This window comes from Amphiprion ocellaris, chromosome 7, assembly GCF_022539595.1.
Source record: "Amphiprion ocellaris isolate individual 3 ecotype Okinawa chromosome 7, ASM2253959v1, whole genome shotgun sequence".
Classification (NCBI taxonomy): Eukaryota; Metazoa; Chordata; class Actinopteri; family Pomacentridae; genus Amphiprion; species Amphiprion ocellaris.
In genome coordinates this window covers 19,815,074-19,838,182 of record NC_072772.1, presented here as the reverse complement: position 1 = coordinate 19,838,182, position 23,109 = coordinate 19,815,074, and the positions used below count along the sequence as shown (strand labels likewise).

At 44.7% G+C, this 23,109-nt stretch overlaps 1 protein-coding gene across 2 annotated transcripts in view; it reads left to right on the top strand.

Annotated features, from left to right (window-relative positions):
• Positions 1–23,109, top strand: part of epha4l (eph receptor A4, like) — a 62,403-nt gene that overhangs the window by 4,180 nt on the left and 35,114 nt on the right. For both annotated transcript variants that reach the window (XM_023282936.3, XM_023282935.3), the window contains exons 3-4: positions 425–1,088; positions 22,352–22,507. In XM_023282936.3, the coding sequence (XP_023138704.2) occupies positions 425–1,088; positions 22,352–22,507 (820 nt within the window). The remainder of the gene's footprint in view (positions 1–424; positions 1,089–22,351; positions 22,508–23,109) is intronic.

Sequence of the window (23,109 nt, the reverse complement as noted above, 5' to 3'; positions counted from 1 at the left end):
TCATAGTGGAGGAGAAGTGATGAATATTAATATCTTTATGATTTCATATTAGGACCTAACAAGTCTATTAGGTGTCATTCATAAAATATGCATTAACTTTAGCTTTCAATTAATTGCTCTGCTGAGACCCAGATATTGACTAAACTAACAAAATGCTCTTTTGCGCCGCATCACTCATTCTTGGCATAAACCAGCTCCCAGTCATGTGTAATACCTGCATATGCCATTTTAATTAGGAGGCCATTTACTTCTGATAACTCTCAGATGTTGTTAACCTTTAACAATGCGGCTGTAATGCTTTAATAGCTTTTTCTTACAGTTTCTTTAGTTATGGTTTGGGACATGAGCAATCCAGTAAGCAGACTGCAAGTTTAATAAAGTTTAAGGGTATGCTTGTAACATTTTTAATGTTTCCTTTCCCCAGTGGGAGGAAGTGAGTATTATGGATGAAAAGAACATCCCCATTCGGACGTACCAGGTGTGTAATGTCATGGAGCCCAATCAGAACAACTGGCTCCGCACCGACTGGATCCCCCGTGGAGGTGCCCAGCGTGTCTACATCGAGATCAAGTTCACCCTCCGAGACTGCAACAGCCTCCCGGGCGTCATGGGAACCTGCAAGGAAACCTTCAATCTTTACTACTATGAGTCCAACAATGACAAAGAGCGCTACATCCGTGAGAACCAGTTCGGCAAGATAGACACCATCGCTGCAGACGAGAGCTTCACTCAGGTGGACATCGGAGATCGTATCATGAAGCTGAACACTGAAGTCCGGGATGTGGGAGCCTTGACCCGCAAGGGTTTCTATTTGGCCTTCCAGGATGTTGGAGCATGCATTGCACTTGTTTCCGTCAGGGTCTTCTACAAGAAATGTCCCTTAGCGGTGCGTAACTTGGCCCAGTTTCCAGACACCATCACTGGGGCCGATACTTCCTCGCTTGTGGAAGTTCGTGGCTCATGCGTGGATAATTCAGAGGAGAAGGAGGTTCCCAAGATGTACTGCGGGGCTGACGGAGAGTGGCTGGTGCCCATTGGGAACTGCCTGTGCAACCCTGGATATGAGGAGCGAAATGCAGAATGTCAAGGTACAGACATTTGTTTCTGTGTTTTTAGTCCCTTCTCTCTCCTCCAATTCTGCCTACCCTTACGATATCCTGCCTGTTTCATTTCTCCCCTTCCTGCCTGTTTCTTTGTCTTTATCATCCTTGTTTTGTTCTCTTTGTCCTTCCCTCTCCTCCCTTCCTCAATTCACCCACCTTGCACTCTGTTGGATGTTTTTATCTCCTCGCTCTCCCACTCTCCACAGTCTTCTTTCCAGTGTCTGCTTGGGTGATAGAGGCAATGATGACTGTAAATGGAGTAATTAGCAGGCCCACTGGGAGGTGTTGTGCAATGGGATGCATCCCTGGAGAACTGGTGACACCAGGAGAGGAGGGTAGAGCTCCAACTGGTTTGCACTACTGCTGTGTCTTTCACCCCCCACCTGCTCTGTCTCTTGCTCCCAATGGAGCCCAGAGCAGGGAAAAGAGATAGACAGCTTTAAACGGGAAGAAGGGGAGAGAAAGAGTTTATAATTCCAAGCAGGTATGAGAGGAGTAAAAATACACAGCTGTGAGATGGGGTTGAAATAGTGCTATTTGGTAGTGGGGAATGGCCCTATGTGGACGATTATTCTCTTCTCAGTTTGCCGTGATCCTATAGGAGGCTGTTTGATGAGGTTTTAAGGTCACTGCAGAGCGCCTCCTTCCACAGTTTTTTCAAATCAGGAGCACGGAGAGCCTTTAGCATGTTGGTGAATTCAAAACACCCAGTAAACACTTGCCAATAGATGCTCCTGAATTTCTTACTTTAGAGGTTTATAGCGTTTGCTGTTGTTAAATGGCATTTTTTACAGTTTCTACTCTAATTTAACTTGCTTGTTTCATTGCACCCAATAGAGTGTAAGTTATGTATACAACACTGTATTGTTATTAGCTTCTAGCAGCATTCAGCAGCTGTTTTGTGGATCACATTCAGCCTTCTGCAAAGCCCAGGCACAATTGTAAGCTGGCCAGATGAGCAGATGCCAATTCTGCCATGATAGTTTATTGGTAAATTCCACCCGCCACACACCACCGTCACACACAAAAAGCAGTGGGCCGCAGCAGCGAGGGGTCAGAGGCTGGGCACGGGTGATTAACAGGGGGACGGACCACTACACCTCTCCTAATTTACGAGGAAGCCTTTATCTTGGAGGACTAATTGCATGACAAACAGGGCTGGTGATTTAAGGGTACCACTGGCTGCTTGGGGGTGGGGAAGGAAAAGGGGTTCAAGTAGTCACAGATGGGTTTGTGTTTGTTCTGCAGTGTGGATTTGCCAATAAAAAAAAAAAAACAACGGCCCATCATACGACATATAAGAATACTGCCATGTCCTCTGTTGCTAGCTTCAGATGGAACCGGCCACGTTCTGTCTTTGTGGTCAGCTTTCAAAAATCTGACAGAAATGGAGGGTTGAGGGACAGAAACCACAACTTACTTAGTTACAGACTTTAAGTAAATGTCTGTCTTTCTACTACACAGTTTACTACAATAACCTCTCACGATTCAAACCAGAATGAGAACCCTGATCTCATATTGTATATCACAACGTCAACTCCTTATCTCTCCCCTTTAATTCCTGCTGAGATAAATAACTGTAACCCTCCACAGAAGGCAGAAAAGGATTTGGAAGCCTTGATTTTATATGACTAATGCAGTCTCTGTGTGTTTGCCACCCTGGCACTGCAACTATTGCTTCTCAAGCCAATATATCCATTTAGCTCACGTATCACTGCATCTGCTCGGGTTTGTTTAAGTTTGCAGTGCCAGCAGAGCCACTCCATTCACTTTTAGCTTCAGTTACACTCTTTGTAATTTTTTTTTCTTTTTACATTTCACTTGCAGTTGGAGGCTGGACAACATGTATTGGGTTCACACTGTGGCGTCATTGTGGGTCAGCTGCAGTGACTGCAGGGTTAAAAGGTGTTGGCCACTGTCGGTCTTCAAGTGCACTGATGAGCTGGTTAATATTCCCCAATGTGACAGGCTCTATGGGACCCTTCTATGTCCATGTTGACCGAGAGCCTTAAACAGAAGCTTGTTTTGGGGGAAGGGTGGATCAAGGGAGAGTTGTGGTTAAATACGTGTTGCTATTTTTTTGACATTTTTTGAGAAAGTTTCAACAAGCATACGAGTGTATCCACCCATGCTCTCACTAGATGGCTTGATAAAGTTGAAGCCCTTTCTTTTAAAGTTTTTCTATGAAGCCCGGTTGTGTGAGTGTGTGTGTTAGCATGCCTGTGTGTCTGTTCTTGTCTCGTGTACGTGCAGGGTTACAAGGGCACCTTGGCCCCTGGTTCCCAGCCCTGGATGAATGAGCTCTCCTCCATCATTGTATGGGGTGGTGATGTTTGGGAGGGGGGAGAGGTAGAGGGGGAGACGGCGGGGTACGTAGGATCTGTATTCTCCACCCCTGGCAGGGGTCAGGGGTCGTCCCCTTCTGCATCCATCTTTCTGCTGCGTCTGACAGGGTCGCGGATCCAGGATTGATTAAGACGTCAGAGTTTTGACAGCTGCGGCGGGGGAGTGTGTATGTGCATCTGTGCCCGATGCAGACCAAAGGTGACCAGGGTGTAGTCTCAGGGCCAAGGCAAGAGGGACAACCGGGGCACTGAGGGCCAAGGGGCCCCCCTGATCTAAAGCGAGAGGGGGCTCTGTCTGTTTGCATTTGGGATCCCTTTCCCTGTTAACTACTTCCCCCCTGCTCTGTGGGCAAGGTGGGGGTCAGGGCATCCTCTCGCTCCTCATCTGGTGAGGAGTTAGCTACTGTTGGAGGTGCAGGAGTGTTGATGAGGTGGTGGGAGGGAGAGATTAGTGAGAATCATATACACCATTATGGGGAAATGATAATTACCTTAACTGCTTTTTTGTCACTGAGCGAGTGACCGTCAGAGTGCTCCGGCAGCACTTTTGCCTCCACAGAGTGATGATGTCCCTTCTCAAGAAAATCAGCACATTTCAAGTTGTGTGTGTGTGTATTTCCGTTAAAGTGGTATTTGTTGGTGTGTGTGTTTGTTGAGGATTTAGCTGATTGAGGTGTGAAGGCGACAGATGCTTTTGACACTGCAGACTGCTAGCTCATGCTTGAGCTGTGAACCAGCCCCCCCCCCCCCCCCCACTCCAGTCACACATGCAAACATGTTTGTACTTCACTGTGAGCCTCCTGCTGACATAATGCATTTCCAAGCCGTGTATCATAACCTCAACTGTCACAAGTAAATGCCTAAACCAACCTCTAACCGAAACCAGATTCTAGCCTCAAACCTAAAACCAAGTCTGAACCCTCAGACGACCCATTTAAGGTGGATGATAATTTCCATTGTTGTTTAATCTGTTGATTATTTTCTCTTCACTTTTTTTTTTGGTGTAAAGTGTCATAAAATAGTGAAAAATGTCAGTGTTTCCAAAAGCACAAGATGATGTCCTCAAATGTTTTGTTTTGTCCACAACCCACATATATTCCGTTTACTGTCATAAAGCTGGAAGTAAACTAGACAATATTTACATTTAAGAAACTAAAATCAGAGATTTTTCTGAAAAATTGACTTAAACTGACTAATCACACAGTGATTGATTTAACATTGACAGTTGAAGGGGACATTAAATTGGCTGACATTGATTTAACAGGAACTTCCCATAACCCAAACCACTATACTAGGTTTTCATACTAAAATTTAATGATTTATGTTATGAGACTTGCTTTTTTGTTTCCAAAAGAGAGGCGGGTTCCCACAGTGTGACTGTAAACAGATTTATGCCGCCTTAACATGAGTAATAAAAGTACACACACACACACACACACACACACACACACACACACACACACACACACACGTACACGTACAGATCTTAATGGGAGCAAGCATTTCTTTAGAAGCTTTTAAATACTTTTCCTTCAGTGTTTCTGTTCATTTCTATAATTGAAATTAATTTTGTATCGACTTTGGTTAATGCTTATGCACAAAAACAAACTGTGCTTTATGTAAATGTTACATTACAACAACCCTGAGAGGAAAAACATCTGAATTTCACATTAGGATTCCATTATCTCAACCTTAGTTTTCATGATTACCTTGTGTATTTCCTTAAAACTTGTTTGTGTGTGTGTGTGTGTGTGTGATTCCTGCAGGCCCGACTGTGACGTCAGTGTGCGATCAGTGCTTTTTCTCACCTGAGGGTCCCTCGCTCCCCTCCTGCTCTATTCCCAGCAGTCTTTGCTGTGCTGGAAACTCTCAGTGGTGTTGGATTAGGAGGTTTTAGGGATGAAGTTTCTCTCCTGTGCTCCTCTCATTGTGTCTGTGTATCTAGGTCTCTCATTCTCTCCCCCCCCTCTGTTGACAGTGTTAAATATGCACTTGGGAGCATCATTCTAAATTCACCACGTAATTCTATTTAGCCCTCCGGTCCCCGATGGCTTTAAATACACACACACACAGTCCCTGGTTTTCCTTCTCCTACCCCCCTCCTGTTTTCGTCTTCCTCCTCCTCCTCTTCTGCATATACACAAATTAAGTATTTGCATCTCCTTTTAGGCCTTCTCCGTTGCTCGCTCGCTCGTTTTTTCTCTCTCTTCAAAATTTCCTGTTGCTTCAGTGGCTCTTTATGCATGTTTTTCTCTTTTCATACGTCTTTCTCTTTTTATATCCCTTCCATTTTTACTGCTTAGTTTCTGTTAGCAATTTTCACCCATTCACACTCTTTTTTTTCCTCTCCTCCTCTCCGTTTTTTTTTCTTTCTGCTCCTCTCTGCGCTGGCCATCGAGGTGGTTAGTGTTTGTCAGCCTGTCTCTGGTGGCAGCAGCAGGAAGTGGGCTGAATAATGAGATTACCCTCAGTGTTGAGAGGAAGGCGGCGAGGAGCTGCACACTAAACATCATCACCCGTCACTCCCCCCAACAAACGCACACGCACCAGTGACACACGTGAGCGTGCACACAACACCCCTGTAACGAACACCCGGGCGCACGCGGAGAAGGACGTTTTAGGAAGCGACGTGCACGTACTGCCTCATACACATGCAGACATTCGTGCACGTTCAAACTGCTTATGCAAGAAAACTCAAATATCTAAGCACACGCACGTAGAAAATTACACATTAAGTAACAGCCTTAGAATACACACACACACACACACATACACACACACATACATATATATGTACAGCAGATGCTACACACACACTCACTCTTTAGTATGCTTTAGCAGACACACTGTCCGAGCCAGGCTGAGCAGAGCGCAGCAGAATGGAGGTGAATGTACTCATCACTCTGCCTGCCACCGGAGAGGCTCATTTTGTGCTGCTGAATAGAGACGGAGAATCTATTACCAACGGAGAGCAGGAAAGAACAACAGATACAGAAAGAGAGGACAAAATGTCTCACGAGCAATCCTCTGCCGCCCTCCCCCTCCTGCTGAAATAATTGCTTAAAGCTTAAATTTTTTAATATTCCGTTCTTGTTTGGCTCCGCAAAGGATGAAAAAAAAAGTCCTCTCAACACACGCAAATCTTCTCTCGAACTGGAGGGGCGGAGGAGGGGAGCTGGTGGTGGTAATTCAGTCGTCATTAGCTGAGGTGATGAAATGTTTTTCCTGCTCGGGCTGCCGTCCTGCCTCTGTGTTTGTTCCTTTTGCAGTTCTCAACACTCATCACCTCTCTCTGTTTCCCCTCACGGTGCCCTGTTGAGGGCAGGAAGCCACCGGTGATCGAGCGTGACCCGGGCTGATAGTCGTAGTGCTCCCACAGCGCCAGCTACACCGCAGCCTGTGCGACTACGCTGCCACGAACATCCATCTTTAAGTCATTTATCTCATGTGGAGTTTTGAACCCTCATTTTTTCCTGTGAAAATCAAGTCAGAATTTCCTGGTGTGCCGTGTTTCATGGAGCTGACACTTGTTGCAGAAAAAAGCTGTCAAACTGTATTTGAAATAATGATTTCAATTTAAACTGTTTAATGGGAAATAAGATTTTAACGCAGGGTATTAGACTAAATAGTATGTGAAACTGTCAGTGGAATGACCTCAAGGTAATTTTTCTGAATAGAGTCGCAGATGGCTATCAAATTAAAGAAAAACTAACATAAAGCACCTTCATAAGAGAATGGGTCACCACATACCACCAGAACACCTTCAGTCCTCCTTGGCATTGATTCTCCAAGACTTTGCAACTCTACAGAAAGGGAAAACATAATGAGAGTCCATGCAAACCCCTCTGTCAACCTGAAGGCCAAAGTTTCTGTTCTACTATGCTACTAGGGCAGTAGTGTCCACGTCTGGAACATGTAGATTGTGACTTACAGTATATATATATATATATATATATATATATATATATATATATATATATATATATATATATATATATATATGGAATGAAGTCCTCCAGGCAATCCAGAAAGAAGTATAATTGCAAGAGCTATGTGTCAGTAGTGTCCACAGCTGCACAGCCACAAGGGAGAGTATAATCAAGGCTTAACAGAGCTGCCGGATCTCCTCACTGTAGGGTTCATGGGTTCAGCATTTTCCTTTATTTTGTCACCTGTCTGTAAATAGCAACAGGTGCCATTTAAATTCCCCAAACAGGTTAATTTACATTGGTAAAACGATCCTTTTCTTAATTAAAGCATTAGCAGAATAAAAGTTGTTTTTCAAAGAAAAGACCATAAAATCAGCTGCAGTCTGCGCTTTATTTGGTTTCTTGATTATGCAGCTTAGTCACACAGGAAAAATGAGAAAATTGTGCCAAGTGTTGCTAAATGAATTTGACTTTTACTTTTAGATGGTAACAAAGCAATATACCATGGAAATAAATGAGCTACAAAGCTGGAAAAAAATAAATAAAACTAACTGTGGCAAACAGTGTGACAGTTCCAGGAACATTTTGGAGGAAATAAATAAATAAATTTTGTGTTCAGTGTCCAAATGTAATAGTTGTCTGAGTGCCCAACATTTGCAGGCTGTTATCAATCGCTGCATATCTTGCACAAATGTAAACCATGTATCTCCAGTATGTCAACTGTTAATGGAAACTGGTTTTAACTTTGACACGATGCATTTTTCAGATAATCTGCTTGGTTTTTGAAGTGTTTTTCCAGCTTTTAAAAGAAAACTCAGCATTCAGTTCATCTTTCAAATTCTAAATTGTATAAATTACAGGTGCAGGGTTTTATTTGAACAGCAAGGGTACAGTGCAGTCTGTTTTTACAGTGCAGCTAGCATCAGCAACATGTGCCATGGAATCGTCAAAAAGAGGGGTTTAGAAGGATGATAACATTTCCCTCTCCTCTCCTCTCCTCCTCTCCTCTCCTCTCCTCTCCTCTCCTCTCCTCTCGTCTTCTCTCCTCCTCTCCTCTCCTCTCCTCTCCTCTCCTCTCCTCTCCTCTCCTCTCCTCTCCTCTCCTCTCCTCTCCTCTCCTCTCCTCTCCTCTCCTCTCCTCTCCTCTCCTCTCCTCTCGTCTTCTCTGCCCTCATCTTTTTGAAAAGCATCCTCTTTGAAGCCCGCGATGGGAAGAGGGAGCGATTAAAGCAGTCAGCAAGCAAATTAGCATGTCAAAAGGCCCTGAATCAATACCCCAGCTCTCTACCAACACAACCCTGCAGTCCTTTCACCCCCCTCTCCTTCTATCCGTCCCTGCCGTTTCCCTTCTTCTCCCTCCATTTTCTCCTGCACTCCTGCACACTCTCGCTCTTGCTCTCTTGCCCCCTCGCTTTCTCCTTCACTCACTTTAAATTTCTTTTCCTCCGTACCGCCGTTTTCTCCCTCGGCTGGCAGGCGGACGGACAGAGGAGGCAGCGTTTGTTAGGGGAGATGGACGGATGTATAGGCAGAGAAAGACGGGTAGGAGAGGGAGGAGTGGACAGCGATCAAGTGGGCATGGGTGGACTGTTTTGGAGAGAGAGAGAGAGAGGTTATGAAAGAGAAAGAGGGCCTCTGCCACCTTCTTTGTGCCGACAGAGAGGCAGAACAGACCTCTCTCGCCAAGAAGAACGGAGGAGATGGAGATGAGGAAGCAGGGAGGGAGGTAGGGAGAGAGAAAAGAGACAAAAAACACAGGGGGAAGTGAAGTGGAAAGAGATTTAGTTCCAGTCTGGCAGCCGTGCTTTTTCTGCACTTCATCCGTCGGTTCACCATTGCACGGAAATCCCTTTGATCTGGGGCAAATATGTTACTGATTGCGAGGACTGTGTGTGTGTGTAAATGTGTGTGTGTATATGTGTGTGTAGAGAGACACGAGGTATGTGTGTCTGAACTATTATCTGTCCTATATTTATTCTGTGCATCTGTCTCGGCAGGCATATCGCATGCTGTATCATGAACTTCTATTAACGTTCCAATCTCGTTGCGCGATCTGAGCCCGGAGACAAAGCAGCTCAGCAGCTCCTCAGATGGACGGCCAGCTCTCCCTCACTGTCTGACAATGGGAGGCTGATTGCAAACACCTTGAAAATGTTTTATCTCTCCCTCTCTCTTTCTCCCCACTGATTTCTATCTTAAGCTCCCTCCATCCTACCGGACCAATAGTAGGTGGTCTTTTCTTCTCCTTCGTCGTCATCCTTATTCTCCCAGGGCACAGAGTTCAGTGGCCAAATCAAAGGCTGCTCCGTAGCAATCAGTTAGGGGTTATGACAAAAAGCCTTGCAATAAAGGGCTGCTGTGTAATCTGATGGGCCCTGAGACTGGCCGCAGTGCCCATTTTAATGAGCTGAGATCCCTCTTTTCTAATCACGGTGGCGGAGGAAATGGCACACTGGTTCATTCTCCCTGTAAAAACACACACACACACACTTACAATGTGTGATTTGAATCTAGGAAAACATGCAGGTTGTTACAAGGAAGCGGTTTTAGAGACAACATGTCCACGAGTTACAGTTGTGATAAGTAAGAAGTGTGAAGCGGGCATCCAGGATTGTGGACCTAAAGCCATGTTCCATATAGACATTGCTAGATGAGTTTGGAGCACTTCAAAGGGTGAAATGGACTTACAAGTGTCCTGGCTAAATCAACATCTCAGAAGATGAATTGGTGCATTGGGATGAAAGTAGTTTGTTGATAAAGAGATAAAAGTTGATAGTTGTGTACATAAAGGCACGAGGAGAGACATCAGCTATGGCTTAAAGTCAATTCATGGTTTCTGCATGACGATGTTGATTTTAACAGAGCAGTTCTATTCATACTTCAATACATACATGTTGGTCACATGGATGTTTTTGAAAGGCTGGATGTGACTACTTACAGATTGGCTGTAGCACCATGTCAGTGGGATTATTTCTGAGGTGTGTCAAGTGGGTGAACATATCACAGGATTTCTGGAGAATTTAGAACTCCCCACTTTGTTAGGGCACTGTCAATGGAAAGCATGAACAAACCAAAGAACCTCCAATGATGACTTCTAAAGTTAAGAATGACTGAAAATCTCTTCTCACTGTCTGTCCTCTTAAGAAGCATTTGTTTTGTGCACCATTTGTTTCCTGGTATGTGCACAATCTCCCTGTAGCCACAAATTTCGGAGGGATCCACATGGACCCTTTTGTATGTAAGTGGATGACAAAATTTAGGCGATGGATACCCTTGCAGATGCACAAAACATGAATTGGCATTTAAAGGTGCATTTAGGTTGAAAACATCAACCTACATCCAGGTTGAATTGTGCAGGGCTAGATCAACTCTATAGAAGAAGAATCCTTGATTTGTCACAAATATCTTACAGCACAGTGGAATTCTTTTGCTTCTTTTCTCTTTTTCGCATATCCCAACACAGAGTGAGCCATGATAAAGTGCCCCTGGGAAATATATGGTTTAGGACCCCGCTCAAGTTCCAACACTGGGGCTTCTGATCAGTAACCCAGAGACTCAACCACCAAGCCATCGCTGCCCAGAATTAATAAAGGCAGTTTGCCAAGCTGGCACATCCTTGGCACCAGAATATGCTCCAACAGTAACACTGTATTTATGCCCTTTATCAGAGACTAGCCACTTTGTCAGTAGTGACATAGCAATTACCGTAGCTTCAAGGTGGCAGCTCGGTTAGGGCACATATCACGAGTGCAATTGCCTTCAAGCAGTGAGTCCTTGGTTCGATTCCTGCTAATCTTGGACCTTTAAAGCATGCCATTCCCCACATTTCCTGTCTTTCTCTACTGTATCTATCTAATACAGTGAGCTATAACTCAAGTGTTTTCTTTGGAAATACTTGAAAATATGTTCAGCTGTTAAAATATGTTCACTTTTCGTTTCTAGGTCAATTTTGAATTCTGCAACTGTGACACAATGTTTTGTTCCCAATAGCAACCATGAAACAAATGTGTTACTGACTGGCTTCTTCTGTGTAGCAACAATGGTAGAACCTCAGGGGCTTTGAGATCAGGTTGCAGACCTCTTGCTGCAATGCGCGTGCACACCGAAATGCAAACTTACATGTGGATCAAACACACTATGGCGTTGCCTGTGAGGTGTAACCTCTCTGCGGGAGAGCTGAAATGTAATTTGGGGATGTGGACGTCTTGCAGCGTCGGAGGATCCGAAGCTGCAGATCTCCAGCCAGAGGCAGAGGTGTGTCCGTGCGAGTGCACGTCTCTGGGATTACAAACTTTGATCCTTCCTGATCGCAGCAAGTAGGCAAATACTGCTGGAAGGGGAAGAAAAAAAAGATGTGATCGCTTGAAGGCTCGCACCATGGAGGTATGTGAGGTGGAAGAAGAAAGAGGAAGAGAAAAAACAGAAAAAAACATACAGGATTGACACTGAGAGAAAAGAAAGTGCTTGAAATCGAACGAGAGAACACAGATATATCCAGGTGCATGTGTGAGATGAACGAAGTGTGTGTTGGGAGAGCGAAAGATGAATTGATTGCTGTGAGTGTCACTGATAAACGGCTGGAGATGTGAAAGGTGAGGTGGGGGGTTATGGGTACAGACGGTGATGGCTCTTTGAACAAGCCTGGTGTGGTTGTGTCACGACCTCCGGCAGCTGTGGTTGATATTACAGTCAATCTCACCTCTGCGTATTGTGGAGCTGTTTCACCTGACTTTGAATTGTTTTCACTGGGACTACAGGGAGTATGGCTGAACTGGCCCTCTGAGCAGTTCACTGAGATAGAAGTTGAGACTGCAGAACTCTTTGGCAAAGAAAACTGGCTCTTACTGAGCTAAAGGATCATGACTTACTGTGATAATCTTTTGGATTTAGTGCGTTGAGATGCGATATTGGTTAGGCAAGAGAATGAACAAAGTATGAAGAAATTTTTGGCAGCTCTGCGAGGCTCTGGTGCTGCTTGACTTACAAACAAAGCTGCCAAATATGAATCATCACCTGAAGTGGTGAAAGAAATCGTACAGATAAGGGGAGATAAGAGAAAACGCAGGAGGAGCTGTAGACATACTTGAAATGGATAAAGATGAAGAATCCAAGAAATGCAAAACACAAGACGCAATCTTGACTCTGGCCCTCTTCCCGCAGTGACCACACACTTACTTCAAAGCTGGCTGTGTATTTTAACCTTCCATCCCTTTGTTTTTCTCTCGCCGTCATTGCTGTGCCTGTGTGTCTGTCCTCACATCAAAGCTAACGGCTAAAACACATTAGCAGAGTAACCCTGTCTAAGCAGCAGCCATTAACCCCAGGCTCCTGTTACACCCCAACCCCCAAGGCCAGGTTCAACTAGCCTGGGGTTAGGGAGGGCAACGCCTGCACCCAGCAGCAAAGTTTGTGAACGCACACATATACACTGCTAGCTTAGGAATGCACACACACATCATGCCAAGCCATTCCATATGCACAGGAGTTGACACAGTTTCAAGTTGGGGGGTATCACTTCCACGATAGCAATGACCTCAATCCTGTTTTGACATAGAGAGAGAGAGAGCGGTGAGAAAGTGGTCCGGACGGAGTGAGGCCTGAGTGACACCAGGAGAGGTCAGAGGTCAAAGCAGTGACAGCCACACTGGAGACCAGCAGACCGTCATTGGGCTGACACGAGCTGTTGAAGAGCTAGTGACCCAAGAAACTTTTATGTACGCTCGGTGCGCACACTCTCACACATGCACACTCACAGCGCATATGACTGCATGCAAACGCGCCCCCGATGCAGAGACACAATGGCAGCGCAGCATTCTCAGGGACACACACCCTCACGTGCACACACATGCACAATAGAAGGTGTTTTGAGGCCCCAGACAGGCTGTCGTCTGGGAGCTACAAGTAGATTACCTAAACAAACAACCTAAAAATACCTTCCTTTTCACCCGTAAGTCGACCCTTGCCAACCCCTCCTCACAACTCGAGGAAAGCTGCCTCTGAGAAGCCTTCAAGGTTGATGTTAAACTTGCCCCCGAGACCGCAGACAACTAAGTAATTAAAGTTTTGGATGTGTGTTTCAACACGCTTAAGTGTTGACAGATGTGTGTGCGCTTTCAGTTGACATTGTACTGTATGTCATGTGTATGTGGGGTGTTTGTAATCTGACTTGCTGCAGGAGTGTAGTAGAGTCACCTAAAGTCACTTTTCAGCTTAAAGTAAGCATTTTTTGTGGTGAATTTATCATTATGGCATCATTTTTGATCATCCAAAAGGCCACATGCTAGATGTTCATCAGGGGTAGCTGGTAAGACCTCTTTGTTCTTCCACAATAGTGAAAGATGAAATAAACCATCTGTTTCCCTTAAAACGGCAACAGTTTTTAATTTTGGGCTGTTTGTCGTTTGAAAATTCCCAGCCACGGGCGATGGTTGAAACGTTGCGATTTCGTATTTATCTGGATATCAAGCTACCTATTATGGAGGAAAAAGATTTATTTTTGCTTCAAGCTATTTGCACTATTGTTCTGTGGTAATGACATCATTTTCTAACAATTTTCCAGTTGCAACGTAGCCACTTGAGGTTACACACCTGTGGAAAACAAGTCAGTGTGGGTGGATCTATGGGTTATTTAGGGTTATTTAGTACTGTGCAGTGAACCAAAGTTATCAAATGATGATATCGTTATCGATCACTTTAAATGTATGCATATCTCAGTTTGCAATAAAATCAACCTCAAATGCAATTCATTAGGTTAAGGTAGTCTAAAATACATTTTAAGTTAGTTAGATCACATTGTCCACTCCTGCATGTAGCTTAATACTTATTTGGCTTAATATTGGTCTTTGTGGTGATATTGAGGCTCTGGTATACAACTATTTTGGTCAGCTAATCATTTGCAGAGGTTTCTCCGTTCTGACATTTGGCAGGTCTGTGTATGTCTAGTTGACCTGTGCAGGTGGATGAAACCACTCGACTTAGATAATTGGACATTAGAGCATCTTATTACATTTTTTTCAAACTAGCAAATTTTTGGTAACATACCTGTCTAAGTTGTGTGCTCTGCAGAATCCGAGTGGGGACTGTTTAATGCCATTTACATGATGTGTTAAGAAATTACAAGTGTGTACAGGAACTGACACAAAGGGAAATCGTGCACCAAATGTATTATTCGGTGGCAAAAGGAGCAGTGCACCTAAATTGAAGACATGAAGAAATGAAATGCTCTACTTCAACCAAAATAAAAAAGTTTGTCTGGAATCTTGTATCTATATTATTTACATATTTTTTCACTGATGTAATTATTAATATATGACTGGATCATGCTTTTTTAAAACCATCTGTCATAGATACTTGATTCACTTTGTATTGAACAGGTGATATAATAGCTTCAGTGCCTCAGTGCTCTTTTGCATCGATTCTTCAAGTCTCCTGAACTCTACTGGAGGGATAAACACCATTCTTCCAAAATATATCCCCTCAGTATGCCTTTTGATGAAGGTGGTGGAGAGCGCTGTCTAACAAATCACCAATCTGGATTGATATCTGGTGACTGTGAAGTCCATAACATATGATTGCCATCATTTTCTTTCTCATCAAACCATTCAATGGCCCCTTGTGCCCTATGGTTGGATGTATTGTCATCCTGGAAGAGATCACCTTTATCAGGGAATAATATTTCTTCACTGGACAAAGGTGGTCACTTCGAACAAATCTGCATTGATTTGTAGTGACTATTCTGTCAAAGAGGCCAAGTGGACCCAATCCATGCCAGCAAAATGCCCCCCACAGCATAACAGAGCCACCGGATCCTATTATTGTAGGGTTCAAGGGTTCAGGCTCTTCCTTTCATTCGTCACCTGTCCGTATAATGTGCAAGAATGACTAAATGCACAATTAACACATAATAAGTCAACAAAGCTGTGCATTGAGTGTGTTGCATTGCTGGGCTTTGCAGTGATTAGTTATGTATTTGTCCTACAGAGCTACATGTGGTTTACACTTGTTTACAGAATTTGCTATGAGGCCCCATTGAGACTACTTCCCTATCGCTTCCTCTTCCTTTTCACCTATTCTTAGTGTGTGTTTGTGTGTGTTCTCACACATCCTCCCTTTTCCTGCCCCATTCTCCTTGACTTGCCGCAAGTAGAATAGTTTAACTCCCGATTGTTTAGTGGTGTGTGCCCATGTGAGTGTCCCCTCACACAACAACATTAGCATACTCCCCCACCTCCCACACATCTACCAGTTTTTTTCACCTTTGGATAACTCAATTGAAATGCAGCTCTTTTCATTGTAAACAATGTCAGGAAAGCATGCTAAATACACACACAAGCAGACACACACGTCCAGCATTAGACTCGAGCCCCTGTAGACTTTGAGGAAGTTGGACCAAGACAATACGAGTGTGTTTACCTCCCATCGTCCCTGCTGCGCTGCTGTCCCCGTGCTTACAGCGCTCACACAACGCCTGTTTGATGGTTGTCTGTTTGTGGGTATTTCCATGCATGCACGATATTGCAAAATGCATCTGTGTAGTCTGGAGGGCCTTTGAAGGGCTTTGTGTTCCTACCTGAGAGTGTGCAGGTGTGCAGAGGTTTGTAAGCCTCTATTTGTATATATCTCTGCCTTGTTTGCCTTGAATTATAGTCCATTACCCACCTGCTGTGTGAATCTTAGGTCACAAAAGGTCCTCAGTCAGTTGGCACAACGCCCAGCTTTGGGTGGTGCCACCCTTGGCAGACCTGGCATGGGTGCAAAAGTGGAATCTGAGTGGCTCCCACCCAGCGTAGCCAAGTCAAACAGTGTTTCACCAAACAAAGATGGATCTGTTTGCCTGCACCTCTCTGTTCTGTCCATCCCTCTGCTCTACTCTGTTCATTTTCAAGTCCTGTTTCTCCTCTTTGTTTCATCAGTATTCATCCTCTTTTCTTGCTTTTTTTGTCTCATTCTTTTTCTTACAATCACCTCCAGGAGGTCGTGTCTCGCTTTTAAAGGAGTGGTCGTGTACATTCTGAAGTGGCTGGGTGGAATACTTTAGATTTTTGAGATATAGCCATTGTGCTAATATTCCTTCTTAAGGCCGGGCTAGAGGAGTTATGGAGGAAGTTGAGCCTACGTGTCAATAAGAGCGCACAGACCTTGGTCTGCAGGAAGCCTTCAGAACAATATTTCAATTTTTCAGTTATGCAATCCAAGCAGTAACAATATAGGTGGCACTTAAGTGCATTCTTAACAAAAATGGCTCTATATTGAACCAGGAAATGGTTAGACAGTTACCATGCTCGTATGCTAAATAAACCTGTGAAAGGTCTTGTACAGCGTTAGCAAAGTCCATTTATGACTTGTGAAATCCTGCAAATTAACACATTTTTGGTAGCAGTCTGGTGTTTCATTTGGATAAAAGGAGAATAAATCAGCATGAAGGAACGGTTTGTTGTATTTTGATGGCCTCAGAATGTCACCGAGTATAACCTTTATTGTTCTAAGGCTCTTACTTTTGTTGTGATATTCATTTTAACAACGCACTTTGCTCATCTGGTCCTTGGCTGGTGCTCCAATGTGTTAGGTACAGACATTTTAATTAGGGCAGCGTCTTGGGTGGCTCCTGGGTGATGGATCGGTGCGGCTGAAAATACAGTTATAAATCACCCGGCATTTGACAGACAAACTGCTGGCAACTACTGCACCCCCTGGCACTGGCCACCATTAGCAAAGCTGCGGTGATTGTCAGCAAGGTTGGCTTGTGTGTTATTAACATTGTTAGCCTCGATGGCTTTTGTCTGAAGCCTTCATTAACACTAGCAAGGGTGTCAAGCCAGATGTCACTACCCGACTTTCTTGCTTTTGCATTTTAAAGGATGCTACATCTAGTACAGGACCTTTTCCCCTGCCAGGTCAAGGTCAAGATGTGTGTCGAGTGTATGTCATCAATCTTGGTGATCAGTTTCGGTGGCCGTGTGTCCCTCATCCATCACACTGATGTGTTTCGCCGGCCGTGTGGCTGTGCGTCGCCGTCAGGGCCGGAGGTAATTAATAACCCCCAGTGACAGAATTAATGAGTTAACCTGCTCCACTCTCCTGCTGTTCCAGTGACAGATGCTAACGGCCAGCAGCTAGTTATTCCTGCTAATATGCCAGAGGCTCAGGTGTATGGATATGGATGCTCTTTTATTATCTATATTCATGTCTGAATGGGAATAGGCAGTAAATCCAGCTTGTGGCTGCAGCTGTGGGGTAAACAAAGCACTGTTGGAAGTAATCCTTTCTAGTAGGAGTCTCACCTGCGCAACAAACTGCTTTCCACGGGGAGAAAAAAAGAGACACAAAGGCAGAGCGATACGGCAGAAAGGCAGATTGAATAGAGATCGTTGGCTCCTCAAGGCGCAGGAGAAGGAGAGACTCTCCTTGCCCTCAAGTCCTGAAAGCTGATCGCTCCGTTTTTTGAAAGAGCAGCTTTGTGAGGATGCCTCAGACTGCTATTCTGAAGAGCGCTCACTGTCTGTTATGTCTAAAAAACAGCGACCGAGTTTTCATCACCCAAAGAAGATAAAGCGTGGCCTTGAAAGGAGGGAAAATGCAGTAGATTGAACTTAATTCTCTTTTTTTGATTACAAGAGAGGGAATTGTTCTGCCTGGGCAGGCCTAGTTTATTGTGTGCCGTGCGCTGGGTGTTACATTCCCGGGGTTTTTGGATGGCTATTGTAGTGCCAAGTTTGCTCTCATGCTTTCAGTCCTCAGTGGATTGGATACTTTGTTGTGTAGGCTGCAGAATAGCTTGCCTATCAGGCTTTGCATGCGGGTCACTCAAGGTGGGCTGGAGTAGGTGGGTGTGTGGGTAGATGTGGTTTTATTTGGTGGCGATCTAGGGAGCGTCGACGGCTGTTCAAAGCCTGGTGTGTGGGTTGTTGCCAGTCAAAGGAAAACTTAGCCGAGTTTTAGTTGGCTCGCGTGTGGGTAGCTATCATTGTATCATTAGCTTTTGTACACTCCTATTTTCTACATATGGCTGCATTGATGGTTGCGTCTTGAAGAGAAGTTCCCATTTTCCCCTCCCCTCACGCAGCGCAACCGATTCAGCCAGCAGAATCCCCACCACATGGACAAAACTACTCATTAACTCCCTCAACCCTCTTCCTCCACCCTCATTGCCCCTTTTACTCTAAACGTGCTTTAGCTCAGACAACAGGGAAAGGGATCGGGCAGGGGAAAGACTGACAAAAGGGAAAAAAGACTAAAGCCAGAGAGGAGGATTGAATGAGTGAAAGAGCTGCTGGGGGAGAAAAGGGGAAGAATGCGATGTCCCAGTCCATGAGGGATTCCATTTTTTTTGCCTTTCCAGAATAGAACAGTAAGTCACCAGTCTCTTTGTCTGCCTTTGATCTCTCAGCTCAGGGATTTGGCACCTGACAAACCCCTCTCTGTCTGAAAGAAGGCCTGCCGAGAGAAAGCCTAGGAGAGTGGGAGAGGGAGATAGAGGGCAGAGAGAGAGTCAGTAAAAATAATAAAGGAGAGTTAGAGAGCAACGGGGGAGAAAACGGAGACAGTAAAAAAAAGATGGTGTGGAAAAATTGGGTTAGACTTTTGAGAGCTGTATGAGAGGATATGATGAAAGCTGCTCAGCTCAGATCCCATAAAAACTAAATACACATGTGCTCATGTGTGTCTGTATTTGCGTCTATGAGTGGGTTTGCCACGGCTGGCCCGGACAGTGATAAATCCAACGAGTCTCAGGGGAGATTCCTCTGTGAAGCCACGGTCTCTTGGACCACCCACTATTGTGGTCTCTTCCCTCACACTCCTAATAGGAAGCAAATTCCCCAGCTTTACTTGGATATCGACCTCTCTTTTCCCTCAGTCATTCCTTTCTGCAGGGCAGTCGCTGGTATAAACAAGCCCTCCTATGTTGACATCATATTTTCAAACACAAGTTCTGAAATGCAGTTTCAAACTGCAGATGAAGATGCCAGAGCACGTCTATAGCAAACAGGGATTTGGAGTTGTGCGAAGAATTTTGGGACAGCCTGGGAGGACTGAGGGGTTAGCCTGGGACAGCTTAATAATTGACAGGCGCAAAACTCATCAAGCGTGCACAGTTTGAGGTAGCCTGCTCTTAGACTGTGTCTTTAGACTTTAAAGAGGCTCAGGCCTAAAGGCTGTGAAGCATGGGACTCAATTAACTCTCCCTACAGCTTTTAGCATGAGGGCATCATCTCAGACAGCTGGTTGACCCCACTCTCAATTCCACACACTTTCCTGGTCAGCGCACATGCACAAACCCTGAAAGCAACTGTTTTGTCACCTGAAGCGGTCACAACTTCTTAAACAATGCCCGCCACTCCCAGTGTCCTCCTGCTTCCAGTGATGAGACCGGTCGTTGAAAGATTGCTTCAGAGATAGAGAGATAACACAAAGCGCCTCCCAACTAATCTCTCCTCCCTTTTTTTTGCAACTGTGAAGAAAAGAGATGGAGGCTTCACGCACCCCTGCAGGCTACAATCAATGAGGCCCTTAGCTTAGCATTAGCGAGTGAAGCGACAGGGATTTAGCCCTGACTGAGTGAGTGGGAATGGGCAAAGAATGGCTCAGCAGGTAGCAGCTAGCCACGGCTCGGTTAACGCCACGCCACACTAATCCAGCTGCTGGGCTGCGGGGCAAAGAACCTGACTTTATTAGGTACCCCAAAAGAGGGTTTTCCTAGTATTTTAGGAGGTTTGTGGATTTCCTCTGCTGTTTGTATGCGTGTGCATGTCTGTCGGTTGATGGAATGTGTGTTTTTGTTGGGGGACGGACTTCCTCCTTGCTGCGGTGTACATGGATAGGCACTGATTTGATTTCTAGTGTGGTGAGCAGATGTGGGAGTTTGTTTACGCGACTCTATGTAGGATCCCCAGATGTATTTATGAGTGTGGCATTGAGATCCTAATGCCTTTCAAATGTACTTGAGATCTGGGTTGTGTGTGTGCTTTTGAAGACGGCCTTTATATGCATGTGTGTGTGTGTGTGTGCATGGAAGATTATTTTACTCCTGCAGACTGTAAGTGTGTAATTATCTAACTTATATTGGGTATGAATTTACCTATCTGTCTTCAGTGGGTGTTTTTACATCTCAGCTCGACAGACAGACACACACAGCCCCTCTAACACAACCCGAACCAGCCCTCCGGCCTCTGAACCCTTCGCCGCTCACTGCTGAGCACACGGCAGCCTTGCTGACTGACAGGCTATTTGGTCCAATCGGTGTTGCGACTGTCTGCGCTGCACCTCTCAGAGAATTGTTCTTTTGTCCTCGTCTTCTGGTTCAGCGCTCAGGGGGTGAAATATAACCCCACTAGGCTTCCCCAGCCATTATAGAAATGGATAGACGAAGGAGAAACTCCTTGAAAGACGAGCCCTCCAATCAAACTGTCAGTCAAAAGAAAAGCAAGCACTGTCGCCAAAAGTAGGAAGAGTGTCACTTAGGTTACCATTTCAGACCGAGGTTTGTGTTTCTGTGTGTGTGTGTGTGTGTGTCGGTGTGTGTGTGTGTGTGTGTGTGTGTGTGTGTTCGGTGTAGCAGAGTGAAAACAGCCGAGTGAGAGTGACAGAGCTCCTGGTGTGCCAAGTGTGGTGGCATTTGTTTGTTAAATGGTCTGAAATGCCAACGGCTCTGGTTTCATTGCAGCTCCAAGTCTTGCCAGCAGAGCATAGCTTAAATTTGTGAGAAAAGACAAGAGGTAGTTATCTGATCTTCTCTTTTTGTCAGAGGAAATAGCACCCTATACTCCTGTTCTGTTGTTTTTGATAATAGAACGCAGATTCGTGAGAAAGGTGAAAGTGAGAAAGCACTGAAGATGGAAGATGAAGACAAGGGGAGGAGGAGGGATTGGCGAGAGAAGTAATAGCCTCTCGGCAACACATTGTTATCTTGTTGCTAATTGGGGGGAAATGGTCAAGATCACAGCATTCTCTTCTTTTCTTCCACTGGAAACAAAAAGGATGTCAAGTGCAGTGTTATGGCAACATGTCTTATAACCAAAACCTTAGACACTTAAAACAACTTCATTTGTGCTTCATGTACTTCAGTTATGTTTGCTCGTCCGTTGGTTAGCCAGTCAACTACTTTGGTCCTGACTGAAATATCTCAACAACTATTGGATGGGTTCCCAGACAGTTTTTAGAAAGACCTCTATGCTTCCTAGAGGATTAATGTGATTACTTCCCTTATAGTTTTATAGTAAAGGCAGTGAATCTATCTTCAATTATTTGAAAGAAATCTATGCATTTCCTGTTTTTTCTAACCATTTTCTAACCATTTGAGAAACAAAAATGTCTCTTATGCTTGAGTAAATGAAACAACAATGAGCAAAACAGTTCTTTTTCTAATTCTGAATTTGTATCATTTTGGCATTGGTAGTTTTCCTTTCAAATCTCTTTTGGGATGCCAAAAATTTCTTTTTGCAGGAAAAAATCCTGATCTCTAGAACCATAGTATTAAGTATAAACTGGTAAAAGTTCTTATTTGGTTGTTTTACCCTGTTGACATGTCCATATCATGTTGCAAACGGAACAAAGAAACCAAACCTGACAACTGTCCGAACGGGGCTTTCTGTGTCAGTCTATTTCTTCAGAATCAGTTTCCAGTTACATACAGAACATGTATGGCTGAATTACTCCAGTATTACAACTTACCATTTCATAGCGTAGATTTACTGTGTTTGAGCAGAGTTGTAAATGAGCTGGTTTACTTGAACTGCAGTGAGTGGCGAAAGACAGTAGAGTTGCATCTAAAGCCTTTTAAGGCATAATAGGATTTTTTTCATGGAAAAACTTCTTAATATGTAACAATGATACCCAGAGATGAGTTTTGCAGATTTAATTAGTGACTGGAGAGGAACAATACTGTTCTTGTATTTCATGTTAAAGCAATACCCAGATGATGTTGCATGTGGACACACATCACGTCTAACCAGCCCACCGTCTACTGTGTTTCTTTCAGCCTGTAAGATTGGTTCCTACCGGGCTCTGGCCACCGATGGCTCCTGTTCCAAGTGTCCACTCCACAGTTACTCCGTCAGGGAGGGCTCCACCTCCTGCGCCTGCGACAAGGGATACTTCCGCTCTGAAACGGACCCGGCATCCATGCCCTGCACCCGTAAGTACACCCATATTTGGATGGACCACCTCCGTCTAAACATGGGCATTGATTGTATCTGTCTCTCTCATGCAGTGTCAGCCTGAATTACCCCGTCACACACACAGACAGTCCTCCTGCATGAACATAAAGCAGGCGGCTGCTGGTTTAATGGGTACCTTTTGATTCCAGGTGGTACTTAGTGATCAGTCATGGTGACATAGAACTAATGAGGGTATAAACCGCTGCATCCCAGATTCAATCTTCCACAGAGAGACTGCAAAACAGCAGAGGTTGGCGAGAACAATGGGAAAGACAGATAAAATGTTTGGGGGAGGTGACAGAAAAGGTGGGAAAGCAAGCGCAGGTGGGATGCTGGAGATGTGCGCAGAGAATGAATAAGATGCGACAGAGAAACGGGGTGAAGGTGCCAAGGAGAAAGGAGAAGTTACTAAATACAGCCATGCATCAAGCTGAAGGAAGGTGTTCAGTGTGTGTCTTCACTTTCCTCCATCCGGGTGTGAGTCATCCCCCGGTGATTCTGGCTCTTTCAATCCTGCCCCCTGACTCACCACGTCTGTGATAACAAATATTGCTAACAATCCTTCTGCCTAATGATACCT